The following is a 17,943-nucleotide window of genomic DNA, read 5'->3' as shown; positions in this document are numbered from 1 at the left end:
AACCCCCGTTCGTGGAAAACACCAGCGGATTTTAAAATTGAACAGCTCCGTATGTACCTGTCTGCTTTAGCGCTCCAGTGCATAAAGATTATCCTTGGGCTTTTTGTGAATTCCGTACATACAAACCTAGATGTGAAATGATACGCTGGAGAAGGAAAGTCACATAAATCACAATGGTTAGACTGAGCATATTTCACATTAGGCACACAGATTTAGTGAAAGCTTACCTGCATAATTGTATATGTATTGTTGCTTTGTGCAGTTATAATTTGCGAAAACACTTAAAATGTTAAATGCATTACTAAAGCCAAATTCAATCATTCTGCACGTATATCTTAATATACACAATATTCTCATTTGATTGACTTTCCGGTTTTAGTTGTATACATTTCTTTTGTATGTTACATTGTTAGCAAAAAAAAAATTAGTAATTTTATGCTGTAGTGTACAAATGAAATGATTTTAGTGATTTACTTATTACATAGGAAATCTGTGTGGTTTTTAATAAGATTATACCATTAGGTATTTAAACAACTGCAAATATATTATTTATTTTTTAATTTATTTGTAGAGGATCTATTGTAAAATCTCTATTTAACTCTTCACAAGGAAAATTAAATAAAGCCGTGAATTAGGTCTTCTTGTTTCCTGTCAGCATTTTATGGGCGGAAATTATTACACAATATATGAAACTGTACTTTTATGTTTGTCTTTTCGTTTACATTTTTGCCCAAAATTTAAGCATTCGCTTTTGATTTTATCCAGACTGTGTTATTAGATTTTGCTGCATTCAGAGCTTCCAACCCTAAGAAGTCCTCTTTTATTCCAAATAGAATGACAGCACTCCATATGGTCACCACAGCCCCCTTGAACACGGTGTCAGAACGCCATTGTGGAAGAAAGACACAAGAAAGATCTTTTTGCCCCAGTGAATAATTGAAGCTACTGACAAAGGAATGAAACAGCATGCCCAAACCTGAATCTATTCTGCTGTAATAAGGGACATTTCCCTGCAGTCATTAATGTCTTTGGACTGATGCTGTCAGAAGTACAAAGGCTGCTACATTGCTTCCCATTTTGGCTGTGAAAGTTTTTAGGGCTAAATTAATTCAGCAGTAAGAGGCTTTTCCTCATAACATTGATTGTTTTCAAATCATGCTGCGGACTCCTTGAGTGGAAAGATCGTGTAGTCAATTCTTATAGTGGACATGCTGTTTTTAGCCTGCTAGGGGGCGCTCTCAGTCTATGAGTTTGGGAAAGCCGGCTCTTAAATTGTATGAACTTTACTCCTGTTTGGGGTACAGGGCTGTGTGTGTGCGTCTGTATCGGGGGTGGGGGGTTTGGGGGTTGAAAATGGTACATTTTCACAGGTTTCTATGCACATGTTTCAGATAAGCTGTGTCTGGTCTTATCAGGATCATTATATGTTTTTCTTGAGTTTATGTAAATATGTAAGCTTCCCTGCGTGGCATAAAAATATCTCTCTTGTCTTTCTTCTCTCTCTGTCTCTCTCCCTCTCCCTCTCTATCTCTCTCACACACACAGACACATACTCACATACTCATTCACACATTCTCTTTTGTGGTTGCATAAACATACACAGATACCTGCTTGCACATTCTCATGGACACATGCCTGTAACAGAAACAGAGTAATAGATACATGTATAGATACATACACCTACAGAATTTATTAGGTACACACACACACAAACACACACACACGCACGCACGCACACACACACACACACACATAATGAATTTAATACATAGAGAACCAGTCATTTAATTTGTTTAATCAATGAACACACACAGACACACACACACACACACACAATTTGATTTTCACCTGGGACATAAAATTCATCAAATCACAGTTTATGTGTTGATGTCTTATGTCTTTACAAACCTTATTGCATTTGCATATAATCTTTCAAGTCATCATATCATAAATATTAACATAAATATCTGAATTAATTACTTTTGAGAGAGTTTGACTATAAAAGGCATGTTGATTTGGAAGTTGACTAAAATGCTAACAATTGTAAAATTAATATGAGTTTGTTAAATGAATTCTCAAGCATGTACGGTACATGTAAAAACCTTGCAGTATGCAGATTACGGAAGAAAACTTTGCCGAAGTGACAAAGAAATTAGTCTGCTTCCTGAGTTCACTATAGTTCACTATTATCCCTAGAGTTGTCAGTGCCTTTTCCCACACACAAACAAGGATGCTGCTTGTATGCAGGGTGCAGGGTACATACAGCTGGTTCAAAAACACAAAAACCCACAAGATCTTTCTGGAAGAGTAGGGTGTTCATAAGTGTGGAATCAAACTTAAAAAAAAGAAAGAAAAGCTCAGCGGTGCTCAACAGCAACGTTGCTGTCTGTGGCTTCTTGGCGGGTCTTTGCGACACATTCTCTGATCGGGGGAACAACCTGGTTTCTGGGGCTGTCGCAGATAAATGCCCGCACACTCTGACAGCAGGTGCCCGCACACTCTGACAGCAGGTGCCCACACACGATACGCCCCCGACCCCCAGCCCCCCCCCCCCAACCCTCGACCACGTAAACGTGTGTGTTTCATTGTGTGAATAATCCTGAAATAATCCTCCCATTGTCAAACAGAGACAGAGCACAGACGTCTCCGTCGTCATTGGGTCTGAATCTCCGTCGGAAATGAACACCTGGCATTAAAGAGACAAGATGCCGTGACACTGTATATGGTGTAGAGATTACGAGCCCCTTCCACAACCCCCCCCCAATCCCCATCCCCCTTTTCAAATGAAATTATTGGATAATGTATCTCTGATGAGATTTTCGGATAGAGGGTTATCGCCTATTAAGTTGCCTCTTGGCGGATGTCACGGTATTAATCTGGTTACGACCGAACAGGGACTCAGATCCCTCCTGTTTAATTACCTGCAATCAGACTTTGATGACTGGCTTCAGAGCAGGACTGACCAATCCTGAGCTAGGAGGGCCAGGATCTTGTCATGTGTTCCAGCTTTTTTTTTTTTTAAATGATCCAATCAGAGTTGGAGGGGTGGTTCAATCAGTGTTCTTAGTGATTAGCCTGTTGGTTTTTGGTGTGTTTCAGCAGCAGTGATTCATTTAAGTTGTTGATTGGTTAAAGAATCCACACACCCTGTTCATGAGACCTTAACTGGCTGCTGATTGACATGAAGCCACAAATACCCACAGGCACTGTGGCGCTCAAAGGACTTAAGTGTGACACCCCTGGCTTAAGGGTTCAGGCGCTGGATGGATCAGCAGAACAGGAATCCCCAGTCCTGGTCCTGGAGAGCCGCAAGGCCTGCAGTTTATTATTGTCACACACAACTTTATTTATCAATTGAATTAGCCAATTAGTTTTAAGTCACCTAATTCCTTGGGTCTAAATTGGTTGCTTATTTTAAGATGAACACAAGGACCTTACGGACTGTTATAGACCGTGATTCGATATCAATCTGAAAAATGACTGCTGCATACTGTTTAGCTGTCACGTGGGCAGGATCTGTATTCTGCATGTTGGATTTGTCTTGGTGGTTTTGCATACCTGAGTGCATCTGCTTATGTTGCATGACCCTGTTAATCTCAAAGAAGAATCCTGGCATGAAGCTGTTGAGTTTGTGTGGTTGCAGATGGTGTCACTGTCACATTTCCTCAGTGCTTCTGCAGAACCTCATCAGCCCAGTAGTGATGGGTGGAGGTACAACAATGGGAGGAGCAACAGGGACCTGTCAATCACTGACTTGTTAGAACCAATCAAAACAATCTTATTTCTGCAAGTGTGGACTGTAGCCAGCAGAGCCCTGCAGGGCCTTGCACAATTGCCTTAGTGTCACCCAGGGTCAGGGATAGGAGGTTTTTGGTTTTTGGTCATCTTGTGGCTCACTAGTGAACCCCACTGGTCAATCTGGTACTGCAAGTCTGCCTGTTTTGCAGATGTGTCTTCCTCTGACTCCTGTCTGTGCGAGCCCGGCTTGTGAGCTGTGGTGTGATAAGGAGCTGGGGCTCGAATCACGTGCACCAGAGGAGAGCACATGCTTGTCTGCCCTCTCCAGAATCAGCCGCGCTGATGCACTGTATATAGGGTATATTGGGAATCCCATACAGGGGAGGGAGAGGGGAGGGAAGCATGAAATGCAATATTTTCTCCACAACTAAGCACAATGATTGGTTCACATCAGTGAACATGTGACAGTGCCTCTCATTTTTGGTTTTATCAAGGCAATGTCTTCACAAGAGCCCAACTCCTCCTTGGTAACTCCTTATTCTGCCTCTTTTGGGAAATTGTACAGGGTTTTTTTTAACCAGTGTTTGTCCACATTTTTTTCAAATCTCCAAATTTAGTATGCCAAAATGTATTCAAAGGAGCACCCGATCCGTCTCACCACTGCAGCATTCTGTACAGTAGGAATAGCAGAGACAAGCCTGTGTTGCCAGCTGGTACTGTCAATCAACCAATTGAGCAGTGCAGTCATTGGCTCAGAGGAGTACACTTATCATGTAGCCGAAGCAAGCCAGCTGCAGGGTCCAAATCAGCCAGAGGAATCAATTGAATGCCGTGAGATGAGCTAATGTGCCAATTATGCATCGCCGGCCAGGGTTCAATATCGCATCCACACACTGGAACCCAGAATTTTAGCTTCCCCGAAGACACTGGCTGGAATTCAATCAACATTTGCCTTTAACTTTGACTAACACTTAAAATTAAGTAAGATTATTTTTCCCCTTCAGAAACACAGCTTGGAAAGTTCAGTGATCGCAAAAACTAACATGCCAAATTGAGTTAAGAAGAGAAGAAAAAGTACAAGGTTTACGTTTACTTGAAAGTCAATGTTAAGGACAAATGTTTATTGAATGCAGGCCTCTGTCTTTGAATACTCTCCCTCTCTGTCTTGACGACCAAGAGGCAGTTTGGATTTCACAAACATACCTTTGGTGGAATCAGAGAGCAGAGATGAACACTGAATAGAAACATTTCTAAACTCACAGTTTAGAGTTCATGATTAAACCACAGTCTCGTCTCTACCCCTTGTTTCCACTCCTGTGCATTCTGAACACACATCCACGGTGTGCATGGCTTTAATTGACTGTAGGCAAATATTTATATCTGGACGAAATTATAAAGGCTCTTGAGGCTTAAGTGGGGAATTTACGGTCACACTTCCAAAATGGTATGAAATCAGTAAAGTCGCATGTTTTGTCTAATTGGCCCTTGAGTCTGAGGATGAAAAAAAATAATTTAAAAGTGCTGAACCCTAGCTGTTATCACATTTTTTTTTGTCTGTGCAAGCGATTGTCTGGCCTTTTTGTTGAGCAGTAAGCGGTCTGATTGGGCCACGTGCCTGTCAGATGCGTATCACCTGAACGTCAGTCGGAACTTCAGATTATTCCGGAGGGACAGACCAACGTGAAAGCATCCGTGAGCTTCCAATTACGCATGATTGCTGGGATCTTTAGATCCGCAATATTCTAGTACTTCAAACAACGTACATAAATTTTCTTCACAGGAATGCAATTACATTTTAAAAACACAGTTCATTTTTCTATGAATGTAAGAAGCCCAAAAATATGAGGTGGAAGGCCGATGCTGGTGCCCATTCAGAAAAACCAGCACCACCATACACCACCACAACACTCAACCAGCAGGGCTCTGGTTGGTACATTCAGGACGTCCTACCTCTAAGGCTATTATTATTATTATTATTATTTATTATTACTTATGTATTTATTTATCTTAATAGTGCTGGTGCCTCCTTGGCTGCTTCCTCATTGTCCGAGGGTTTTCTGTGCTCCAGAAAGGATCTGGAGTGTTCTGGAGGGAAAATAAAAGTTTTTTTTTTTTTACTGCTTATGTGGGGCACAGGAAGTAACTGCAGCGCAGTGCTCCTGACCACGAACGCGTTCCCTTCCATGCCTGGGGCGCGGGTTCAGGTGGCTGTTCAGCTGCAGCGTGCCGCGCCGCCGCGACACGACATCCGGAGAACGCGGCGCTGCTCGCTGGCGTCTCGCGCGGAGCGTCACCCCGGCGACCGAAAACACGAACGCCGGGCTGCCGGCGTCGAGCGCTGCGGCCCTTTTGATGGCGTCCTGATGATACGGATCGTCTCAGCTGTTTGTTCTCAGGGCGCTCTGAACTTTGCAACGGAGCCGCGCGCTACTATTTCTGGCGCGCACGAGAGACTTGAAAACGGCTGCAAATATTGCGTCTGCAACATAGCCGGTGCTTTGTTTGGTGGTTCTCACGATGTTAGTATCGCTTTGTGAATTTATTTCTGAGTTATTCACATGTACAGTAATTGTTTGTTTGTGTGTGTGTGTGTGTGTGTGTGTGTGTGTCTGTGCAAGAATTGAAAAACAACAATATGAATGGCAATGAAATTAGAACCGCTTGCCTATGCTTGCCTATAAATACGGTTGAAAAAGTGCACAACATGGCACCGGCAGGCAGTGGCCTCACAGCTATGTATCACAGGAGTAAACACAGTTTGGGGGCGCGTTTACATAGTGCACGGAAGAATTTAACTTCATAAATATTTCACTGGATTGTGATTTTGTAAAACCTCAGCGAATTGTACAACACTTATGTGCCATGATCTTCTAATGTTAGCTACCGTGAAACTTTCCTTCTTGTGTCACTTCACATCTCATTTGTTCAGAAGATACAAGGTGCCAGGGATGCATGTCATGGGTTTTGCCTGATTCAGACATAGCCACAACCAGTCTTTGCCTTTCCAACCTTCCCTTTTCTTTTTGGTCCACGATTCCCCCTCTATTGTAGCAGCAGGAAGATAGTGGCATTAAATTGCAGCTTTAAACATACTCAATACAAACCTATGCTGTAAATAAATCTTTTTCACTACCGTCTATATGTTACAGTAGTTGCCCACTAGTTTGTGTCTGACTGCCAGTCATTGTGGAATAGTAGCAGTATTCAGTATTAATAATAATCAAGCAGTAATTGTTGTAAATTAATACAATCTGTAATAGTAATAGTGAATCCAAGCCGTGTAGAAAAGGAGGTGGATCAGGACCACAGAGTGTGCTGAAAGTGGGAGCGGTTAGTTTTGAGGAATAGAATAATTAGCTGATGTTGAGTGCCTGTGCTCTCCCTCCTCAGCGGAAGTGGACAATGTGGTGGATGGCGGGCACGCCCTGGACCCCACGCCTCCAAGCTCCGTGCAGGGGCTGGGGGAGCACGACCTGCTCACCTGCGGACAGTGCCAGACCAACTTCCCTCTGGGAGACATCCTGGTGTTCATCGAGCACAAGAAGTCCCTGTGCCAGGGCCTGAACGGGGGCTCTGGCTGCTACGACAAGATGGGCAAGCGGCGCAGCGGCCCCCACTCGCCCCCACGCCTCCCGCTCCACAGGGGGGAGGAGCCAGTGGAGGTGGGGATCCAGGTGACACCCGAGGAGGATGAGGTTGACAGACGGAGATCGCAGACTCCTGCAAGAGGAGTCTGTCCCAAGCAGGAGAGAGTTCCAGCAGGTGGGTCCCATTTGGTCCGAGGGAAGGACACACACAAGCACACACACACACAAACACACGGGCACACACACAGAAACACACACACACAAACGTACATCCACACGTGCACACACACACACACACACATAAACACACACACAAACGCACATCCACGTGTGCGTACACACGCACACACATGGGCACACACACAGAAACACACACACAAACGCACGCACACACGTGCACACACATACACACAGAAATACACACACACAAACGCACATCCTGAGGCACACGCACACAAATGCACACACACACGTGCACATGCAGACACACAGAGGCACGCACACACACAAGCACACACACAAACACATACACGCACACACAAATGCACACACGTGTACACGCATACATACACACACACACACACCTGCACATACACACACACGCATACACACACACACACACACATACAGAGATCAGAGGTGCACACACACACACATGCAGAAACACACACACACACACAAACGCACACACAAACACATTCACACACACACGCACACACAAATGCACACACGTGTACACACATACACACACACACACCTGCACACACACACACACATGCTCACGCACACACACACACGCACACATGCACACACACACACACACAAACACACATGGGCAAACACACACACACACACACACACACACACGCGCACAGAAAGTACATCCTCCTCTGACAGATGCACAGCTTCCTGTACAGATCTGAAAGCTCTTCCACGCCTGTTCTTTCCTTCAAGTGAGTTCGCTGCTGTACATGTGAGTTCATTAGAGGAGCCTGCCGTTCAGAGCAAACGTGTCTTCACAGACACCGAGCTCTAAACCCCCCGGAGGACACGCTGACAGCTGAAACGAAATGTGCAGAAATGTGACAAACAGCTCACCTAGTATTTCTAAAGAAATCCGGCCCTAGCCATCTGCTTAAAAGGTGGAAAGCTCATTAAAATTCAGATACTCTAGGAGAAAAAAAATACACAAAAACCAGGGATTAAAAAGCCAGCTACTCAATAGGGTAAAGAGGTGGTTATTACTGTGCAGCTGCAGGGAAGGAACACTTAGAGAGTTATCTTACAAAACAGTGCTGTCACAGTATGCAGGGCCCAGGGGGGAACTGGGAAACCAGGCTGTTAAAATAATGTTCAGGGTCAGACCGTGTTACATGTGCAACTGTGCTGTACTGCCAAGGACTGGCTGGAGCTACCAGCACCTTGGCTTCGCCGCACATTTTCTCAAGTTCTTATTTGCGATTGCCTACAGCAACCAAGGCGTCTGTTGCGAAGGGGCATGTGGCACCTCCCATAATTCCTTGATGTGGCAGAAAGAGAAAGAATTTTTTTTTTTTAAACTGCGACGGGGCCTAATTACACAAATGTTGCTGCAAATGTGCTGCGTGGTCAGGTGCCAGATGAGGGACTGAGATGCAATGGAAAAAACAAAGGACAGATGGAGATGTTATGGTGGCTGAGGTTACTTGTGAAAATACATTCGCTTAGGCAAGATGGATTAAAAGTAATTGAAAAAATCTGCTTTCAATCGCGCATAGTTTTAATAAGGGCAGAGAGAGGTTTACTGTAGTTGTTACTTGGGGTAATTGTGAGCTTCACCAAGGCCTCCATCTGTGGATGTTTTACTGTAAGTGCATTTTTTCATATCCAGTGCATTTGAGTAGTACCACTTACTATCCAGGACTGCCTAGACAGGAAGTTAGTTAGTGAATAGCTAGTGCTGGACTGGACTGGGTTTTCCTGTCTTCAGCCTATCAGTTGCTTTGATTTAGGATGACTGACAGCCTTTCCAAGAGTAAACTAGTTCTAGCTCAGTTGTAGTTTCCTGGATTATCTCTTAATGATCGGGGGCAGTCAGCACACTGTTTGGTTTTTTTGGCTCAGTTCACGCCTGACGTCTCTTCGCATTTTGGTGAATACTGTGTTTCTATTGTTGTGTTAAAATGTTTCAAAATCAAAGCCCAGCTGAATGCAAACAGAGGGATAATTCCTCAGGCAAGAGCTAAGCAAGACTATTTATACACTATTATGACTGATTATAATTCATCTCATGGCTAACAAACACCCACCCTGTGCTTTCTATACAAAAATTCAGCTGCCAGGAAGGAAATACATTTTTCTCATGTTAAGGCATGCTGTACGGGGAATCATCATTGTCCAGCGGCTATGAACAGTTTTGGCAGAGTATGGTAAATGGACCCCACCCGGTAATGGGCTGTGGAGAGACATTAACAACTGGACCCCTCAGTGTCCAGAGCTTTACCACTGGTTATCTGTGGAAGTTGCATAGTGGTAAACTGAACCAAGAAGCTGCTGCATTTTTTTGTTTCAAAATGCACGACAGGGGAGCCAGGAAGCGGGGAGGGAGGCGGCCAGTGCCCCCCCCCCCCCCCACACACGCACACTTTTTGACACAATCACTTTTGTTTTATAGCATCAGCAAGTCTCTCAGTTGAGCACTGATAGCAGGGTGTTATAAATAAAAAGTTATATCTCTGAACAAATTATGCTGTCTGACTGCCGACAACCCTCCCTTCCCCCCCATTTGACAGTTTGTTTCATCTTGACTTACGTTTGTCTTTGTGTTTGGACCCCCCTCCCACTTCTAAAATGATTTTGGTGTTCTTGATGCACAGTACTATTATCTAAAATCATATGCAGTGCATTAATGAACTACAATAACGTACTGCATCAGCTAAATCTATTTCTAGCAATGTGGCCTGACATGGTGAAAATGTATCTCTTGGGAAATGCCAGCTTCAGCTACCAGCTTCTGCGCTGCTACAGCTTAACCTAAAACATTTCTGAGGGTTTGTATGTACATGCATGCATCCATCCATTCATCCATTACCGATACCTGCTTGTCCTGGTCAGGGTCGCAGGGGGTGCTAGAGCCTATCCCAGCGTGCATTGGGCGAGAGGCAAGAATACACCCTGGACAGGCCGCCAATCTATCACAGGGTGCAATACATACATACACATACACACACACACACATATATATATATCCATACACTCACATACAAAAAAAAACACAAGGGGCACTGATCATACTGACTGAGGCTCCTTTGCCTGCAGTTTTTTTCTTCTGGTGCCTCTGGTGGGCACAGATTGTTTCTGCGTGGCCATGATTGTCAGTCAGCAAGTAAACGCTAGTACTGTTTTCCCAAAGTTTTTCTTTTAAGTATTTTTTTTTTGCAGTCGCAGCCAAAAAGGCTCTAAACATTTTATTTAGATTTTTTAGAAAAGAAATTATATGAAAGCCAAAATGCAAGAAAAATATTTCTGAGGGAAAAGTCTCCAGTGCGACCACACAAACCAGCTTCTTATTTCACTTCAGTGACAAACCCCCCTGGCGTCTGCTTCAGGGGGGGAAAGTCAAGGTTATCCCTGTGTATGTAGGATGAGCTCCTGAACCACCCGAAGGCCGAATTCAATTTTCCGACAGGAGGACAGGGGCCCGCCCGGCGCGTTCTGTGGCGCTGCCACTTAGCTCTCTCCGGTTTCAGCCAAATTGGATTACATTTAATGGCCCTAATTAAGCACAGTGTGACATTCGCTGTGGCCGCCGGGCAGAAGCAGTGCTGTGGGCTAACAGAGTCCCTCTGTGCACGGACCATTAGCCTCCCCTGTCTGAGTCCAAGGCGGGCTGAAGCAGTCACTTAAAGGGAATGAGGGGGAAAAATAGCAGGGCTCCCCCCTGTTATTTTCCCTTCTCATTCTGCAGCAGGATATTCAACAGGATGTCACTAATAATTAAACATCAAGCAAAAGAAAAAAAAAAGGCTCAGGCTATAGATTTTTCTTATGCACACTTATGCGCACTTTCCTTTGACTTTATCGACCACAAGGAAGGTTTCCTTTTTTCGACAAAAACGTTGAACTGCAGATGGGTGAACGGACATGAAGGCTAGCGATAAAAAAAAACGGCAGTTCAATTTTTACGTTAAAAAAAAAAACGTAAAAATTATGTGATCAAATAGAAGAAAACCACAGTGGCTTCGTTCCAAGGTGCACATAGAGAGGTAGGGCGTTCTTGACAGGGCTAACATGGGGCGGATGTGGTTGAGGTCTCTACTGGTTACTGGTGGAGAGACGGTGTGGCTTTGCAGTGTTGCTGAGCTTGCTATTGCCACAAACAGACGCAAAGATCTTGTTGATCTCAAGCAGTGTAGAAGAGCGTCAGGCTTTGCTGGGCCTTTGTCACCCATGAACATTAATGTCCCTCTCCTGTAATGAAAATAAAGCTGGTGACATGCTGGATACCTTATGAGGGTGTTAACTAAGACTGTCAATATTGTGGACACGGCTGGTGTTTCTCATATCACTTAATTTCTTGTTTGGTTGGTTTTGGTAAAGGGCAGAGAGAGATCAGGCTTTAGGCCTCTGGAATCTCTATTCAGACTTTCTGGCAACATGCCTGCTCTGCAACAGAGCCTTACATCACATAGAAGGAAAGGTATAGCTCTTCAGACCTTTTCAAGTCTGTTCAGGCCCAGCTCTGTCAGATCGCAAACTCCTACGTGATTAGACATTGTTTATGGCTCTTTTAAAGGTTTTGAATCAGCCAAACTGGCCAAGCAAATTCATCAAAATGGTGGCAAAGAAAAAATGTCTTCCCATGCTTTCTCTATACGTGTACAGGCAATTCTACTTGAAGGCCACAGTGCTGCTTGGCTTTGATCTCCCCCATTTCCTTACTGCTGTGACCCCGTGCCCTGGTTCGAACTCCACTCCCAGCTCTCACTGGGAGCTTGGCTAGCACAACAAGCACAACAAGAGGGTGGCCACGTCTGACCCCTCGACCGCGAGATGGCAGCGGTGAATATTTCATGAGACGCACCATATTTCTGGAGATGTACGCCTTGATCGCACATTCCCTCCCCCAACGCCTCGCTACGTTTGTTTGATCATGACAGGCTGTTTCAGCAACTCTCGCTAAGTCTCTCGGACCTGTTCAGTAGACCGCACGTGGCATCCAGAGACATCCAGACAAATGGGAAATGGTGTTTTTTGAAATGATCTTTAAGGAAGTAATCAGCATGTTATCGTAAATCACGTGCGTCTCATCTAGTTCACCTTGTATTGTTTTCAGCAGACAGGATAAAGAGGGGTAACAAAGTGACAAAATAATGCTTTAATGATTGCTTATACATTGATGCTGAATTTTACATTATTGCCTTGCAAATATGAAATGTGATTTTTTGATCCGATGGTTGGTAACACAAGGGTGGTCTTTTCGCTATTGGGTGGGAGTACCTTGGTTGTATGATGTAGGTGTGGTCTATGATTTGCAGTGTGATTTTTTTTTTTTTTTTTGAATTATTAATAGACTGGTTCATGTGCATCTGTGTTTTGAAGAAGAAGAAAAACATTTGACTTCTTGCAAAGGATTTCGACTGTATTTGGGTCGAAGTTAAAGCCCTTTTGTGGGGGGAAGCCATGGTAAGGAGCAATGAACGGGAATAGTTGCTCACATATTTAACCATCACACTGCTCTGGTTTTTTTGCCTTATTGCTTTTAATTTGTTGTTAATCGCTTTGCATGGACTCATTTAAATATTAAATCATCAAAGGCGGTGTGTCTCATGCATATTCATATGCTCTTCCTCCAGTTTCACACCTGCATTGTCTCCCTGTCATTATTGACAGCCTGCCTCTGTAAATGCCAGAGCGTGGCCATCATCATCACTGATTCATTTAAGCCCCATAAAAGAAACATTTCTCTGCTGTACAAGAACTAGTTATGCATTGCGTCTGATTTGAGCTAAAGAAAAAGAGAAAGAGAGAGGAAAGGAAGGAGTGAGAGAGAGAAAAAGAGAAGGGGAATGAGAGAATGAGAGAGAGATGGGGAAGGAGTGAGAGAGCACTGAATATTTGTCAAGAGCCTCTAGGAAATCTTAATTTGCATAATGACTTTGTAGCTCTGCATTAATCACATTTGCATATGAAACCTTGTTAATTACTCCTGTTCAGGTTTGTTGGTTTTTTTTTTATTTCCATGTGAGCAACTTGCAGAGATGTGTGTGTGTGTGTGTGTGTGTGTGGGGAGGGGGGGGGGGGGCTTGTATGTGAGTGTGAGTGTGCAGGTGGGAAGTGAAGTGGTTGTATGTATGTATGAGTGTGCAATGGGGGTGTTGGGAGGTGTGTACAACATGCTGGCAGATGGTTGTATGTGCATGTATGTACATGTGGGGGACTTGGTTGTGTGTATTTTCTTGGAGTACTGTTGTCTGTGTATGTGGGTGCATGCACAGTAAATGCTGTGTGTGCATGTGTGTGTGTGTGTTGGGTGTTTGGATGGGGTTTGGGTTTGATTAATCGTTTTGTTAGGGAGAGTGGAGCATTTTGTGTTTGTGTGAGAGAGTGAGAGAGGTAGATAGAGAGATTTACTGTCCTGTCTTTTGAAGCCACATGTCTCGCATTCCACTCTTTTGTCTCCAGTTTATTCCCTTTAAAACTATGCTATGGTATTTTTGACCAATACAATATCTCCAGGGTGCCCAGGATAAAATGAGAGGGGAAGTCTATGGGCACAAAACACTATTTACATGCTGTGGAGACTGGAAACATCTGTCGCCTCTGTCATTATGACCTTTTAAGGTGATTTGTTCATTTTTTTCAAGCGTCTCATTTGCTTTCTTGATGTCATAGCATTGTTAGCTGCATCCAAAGAAGAGGCCTCCCCTATAGATCGTGTACATTTTAACTTGGAGGTTTTATTTATTTATTTATTCAGCTTTTCAACGTATATTTCCACGTTACTCTACATAGTTTGCATCGCCAAATCCCAAATGTCGTGCCATCCTATTGCCACGACATCGTTCTGTCTGTTTGCGTGCAGCCGGCATGCTTTCTCGTCATTCTGAAAACTGCCCGCTGAGCTTCTGCAGGTACAGCACGCCTGGCATGGGCAGCTGAGACCAGAGAGGTCGCAAGCGAGCAAACATTTGGGGGAGGGTGATGAGCAAGAGGACCCCCTTCTAGCTGAATCCACTCGTCCCTGGGTGAGGATGTCTTCACGGTAAAATGTCCGGTGTTAATTCAACTCTTAACAGATAACATTTGGTTCCTCATTCCAGAGTGGGACAAAAGGTGATCTGTTAAGGGTTGAATTAGCACTTTCAGAGTTGATTTAACACTGGGCTGTGGGCCGTGGGACCCCCGGTCAGATTGGCTGTCGTTGCTCTGTTTAGGCCTCCCCCGTAGGAACACTCCACTGCCGCCGGTCCTGTTTTTTCCACATAGATTAGAGGATGTGTTTATTCTTCATAACTGTTCTGGAATAATCTGTGCACTGAAACCATGTTCATATGTGCTCTGTCAGGCTGTCTGGATAGATTTTTCTTGTTTTTCATTCTTCTTCTGAAACGTGGATATGTAGCGCAGGACTTTAATCACAGAGGCATTCGAAAGGGCTACTCAGTACCCTTGATTTGTATTTTAAGCTTTTCCCTAAAGATGAAACTTATTTTGTTTACCCTGTGGGGCCAATCATATTGGGCTGAAATTACAGTTACTGCCCTTTTATAAAAGCAGCCTTTCAGCTGAGCACTCTCCACAGGGCCTCTGTCCCCCTCTGTGTTTACTTAAGGCATTTTAGACCCTTACTTGTGGTTTTGGAAAAAGTTTTACATAAATGAACATAAGTAAGAGTGTGTGTGTGTGTGTTTGTGTGTGTGTGCGTGTGTGTGTGTGCTTGTGTGTGTTGTCACGTTTCTGTCTGCTTCTAAGAGGGTGTTTGTGTGTGAGTGTCTGTGTGTATGTGAGTTTTTGTGTTTGTGTGTGTCTGCATACACCTTTATGTGCACGTATCTTTGTTGGTGTCAGTATAAGCACCTGTATGTGTGAATTTTTTGTGCATGTCTGTGTGTGTATGTGTGTGTGTGAGAGAGAGAGAGAGTGAAGGAATGTATGTGTATATCGGTGGGTGTGAATGCAAATGCAGAAGTGTCTGTCTGTATGCTTGTGGGTACATTTGTGTTAAGATTGTGCAAAGCAGGTCTCTGGCCAGTTTTATGTTGAGTATCACTGGCATCATGTGTAGTGCTTCTGTCAAAGTGGGAGAGAGGGACCTGTTCCACAGTACAAATGCACAGTGCAATGCCAGAATCAGACACTGCAGAATCTGCTGAATCTGAAACATTGTGCTGTTTTTGCCTCAAGATGAATTTGATTGAGCCTATTTGTGATTGTTTGATTTTTGTCTGTTCTCATCATAATTGTGAATATTTTAATGAAGACAGATGTTGTGCTCTGTGTATAACTTGATACCTGTCAGCATTATGAATTGAATATAAAAGGGCACAAAACTAAAGCATGGAACCTATGTACTTTTGTAAAATTGATGTTAGAACAAAACACAAGCTCATTTTATCCCTGTTTCCTGAAGATATATGACAGTCTTCTTTGTGATACAGGAGAACTGTTCTGAATTGCATTGCCTTACATCTGGGTATGTGGAAAATTTCAGCTCGGCATCTTTGTGTATGGATAATGTGTACATGCAAAAGCTTGTGTTATAATGCAATTCATTTTGTGACTGAAACCAACAAAGGAAAAGTCCCTGTTGTTTACAGCACTTCAGTGCATGGACATACAATATTTATTTTCCATAGGATCCAGTTTATGGCCACTGTGTTGGCAAATCATGCTTTGGTTTCTGTCCTCTGATTGGCCCCTGTTGGGCCGTGACATATTCTGACTGCTGAACTTGGAGTGCTATCCAAGAAACACCTTAGATAATACTTCAGGTTTGATGCATTTTCAGAACTTCTGCCCACAAGGGGTTAAAGCATCCTTCGTGGCAGCTTCGAACCATCTGCTTGGTGGGTTTATGGTCCTCACATGGTGGTGAATTAGAAGTTTTCCTACCACGGCAGGGAAATAAACTTGCCGCTCATTTGGACCATAAAGGCCATTGCCAGTTTTGGCATGTGCTGATATTGCTGTCCAGATGTGTTGATTTTTTTTTCTTTTTTCTTAATTGTCTTTGTAAATTCATGGAGGAGAGAAGAAAGAAAGAAAAAAAAAGCCCTCGCTGCTGAGGAAATGTTCGAAAGGTATGCTTTTGATGCTTTTGATTCTGCCTAAGTGAAAATTGAAAACGGTTTCTCCTGTTTGGCATGGAGGCTCTGTGGAAAGTGGTGTACTGGTATGTGCTGCCATTTTCATGATGACAGTTTTTACTGCGTTTGTTATTTTTGACATGGTAATGCAAACACTCAGGGGAATCCACAAAAACGATTGGGATGCTTTTGCAGTCATGAAACCACTTAGGTAGCAGGAAAAAAAAACTTGATTCAAGAAGCACCCTCAGTGGATAGAGCACATGCAACTGCACTTACAGGGAAACAGGGAGACATTGTGCTGTCTGGGTCATGGATATTTAAAAAGACTGCATTTTAAAATTAATCTGCATTAATTTTAGGCCCAAAATTGCTCATTTTTATTTAAATGGTGTCAGTACCACGCATATTCTGATTCACAAAGACAATCACAAAATAAGCATGGATTTTTCAGGCTATTCAAAAGTTATGAAATGCATAAACTTGTCAATGGGCTTGGTAGCTGCCAAAGTTGTAAGAGAAAGATGCCACTAATATGTTTAGTGTGCAAGAAGTCAGATATTTTTACAAGGGTGTCCCACTTTTGGTTAACAGAGACCAAAATGATTTGTTGTCATAGTCATTCAGTACTACAGTATAATTGCTTAATGACAAATACGTCATTAAATCTGCTACCTGTAATTTCTTTCTGCTATAATTTAAGTAGGCTATTTCATTGTATCGTGACAAATCTTTATATTCTATATAACTTTCATAAGTGGTCCAATTTTATGATTTGAGGCAGTAAGTTGTTCCATGAAATAATTAACAGCTCCATTTTCTGGTCATCCAACTGATCTCGTCTGCGGCTCAATGGTTTTTAGCCATTATTTTTCCTGCACTCATTTTTGTTCACCAAATTAAAATGCAATCCCTTTTAAAATGGCAGGTAAGTTTCCGGTTAAATTTGAGCTAAACCAACCTTTAACTTTTTTGTAAAAAAAGAAAAGAAAAGATAACTTGACAGAAAGACCCATTTCTGAGTTTGGAAGGAGTTGTTCTGAGACAGCTTGTGATGAGGCACAGCCTCAAATATAAGCCAATGCAGCAGAGAAGATGAAACCTGTTACAACTTTCCTAAAAATGCATATATTACGAAAGCACGAGAGCCAGTGGCAATGAACTTTTCCTAACTGCAGATTGGTGCCTAGTCTAAGTTCATTCCATCCTCTCTTTGCATCTGTTCCAGCACATCAAATAAAATCTGCTATACTGAAATGTGCCATTGAGTTCCCTAGCACATACCTTTTCGTTGTAGTTAGATGTCGCTATTTTAGACTTGCTGAGTTAGC

At 43.2% G+C, this 17,943-nt stretch overlaps 1 protein-coding gene across 1 annotated transcript in view; it reads left to right on the top strand.

Annotated features, from left to right (window-relative positions):
• Positions 1-17,943, top strand: part of LOC118229252 (B-cell lymphoma/leukemia 11A-like) — a 42,391-nt gene that overhangs the window by 5,383 nt on the left and 19,065 nt on the right. Inside the window, exon 2 of the mRNA XM_035421050.1 lies at positions 7,129-7,500. Coding sequence (XP_035276941.1) covers positions 7,129-7,500 — 372 coding nt within the window. The remainder of the gene's footprint in view (positions 1-7,128; positions 7,501-17,943) is intronic.

The sequence above is a fragment of the Anguilla anguilla genome, chromosome 6, assembly GCF_013347855.1.
Source record: "Anguilla anguilla isolate fAngAng1 chromosome 6, fAngAng1.pri, whole genome shotgun sequence".
Lineage (NCBI taxonomy): Eukaryota > Metazoa > Chordata > Actinopteri > Anguilliformes > Anguillidae > Anguilla > Anguilla anguilla.
The sequence above is the reverse complement of the archived record's forward strand: the minus strand, read 5'-3'. Positions and strand labels throughout refer to the sequence as shown.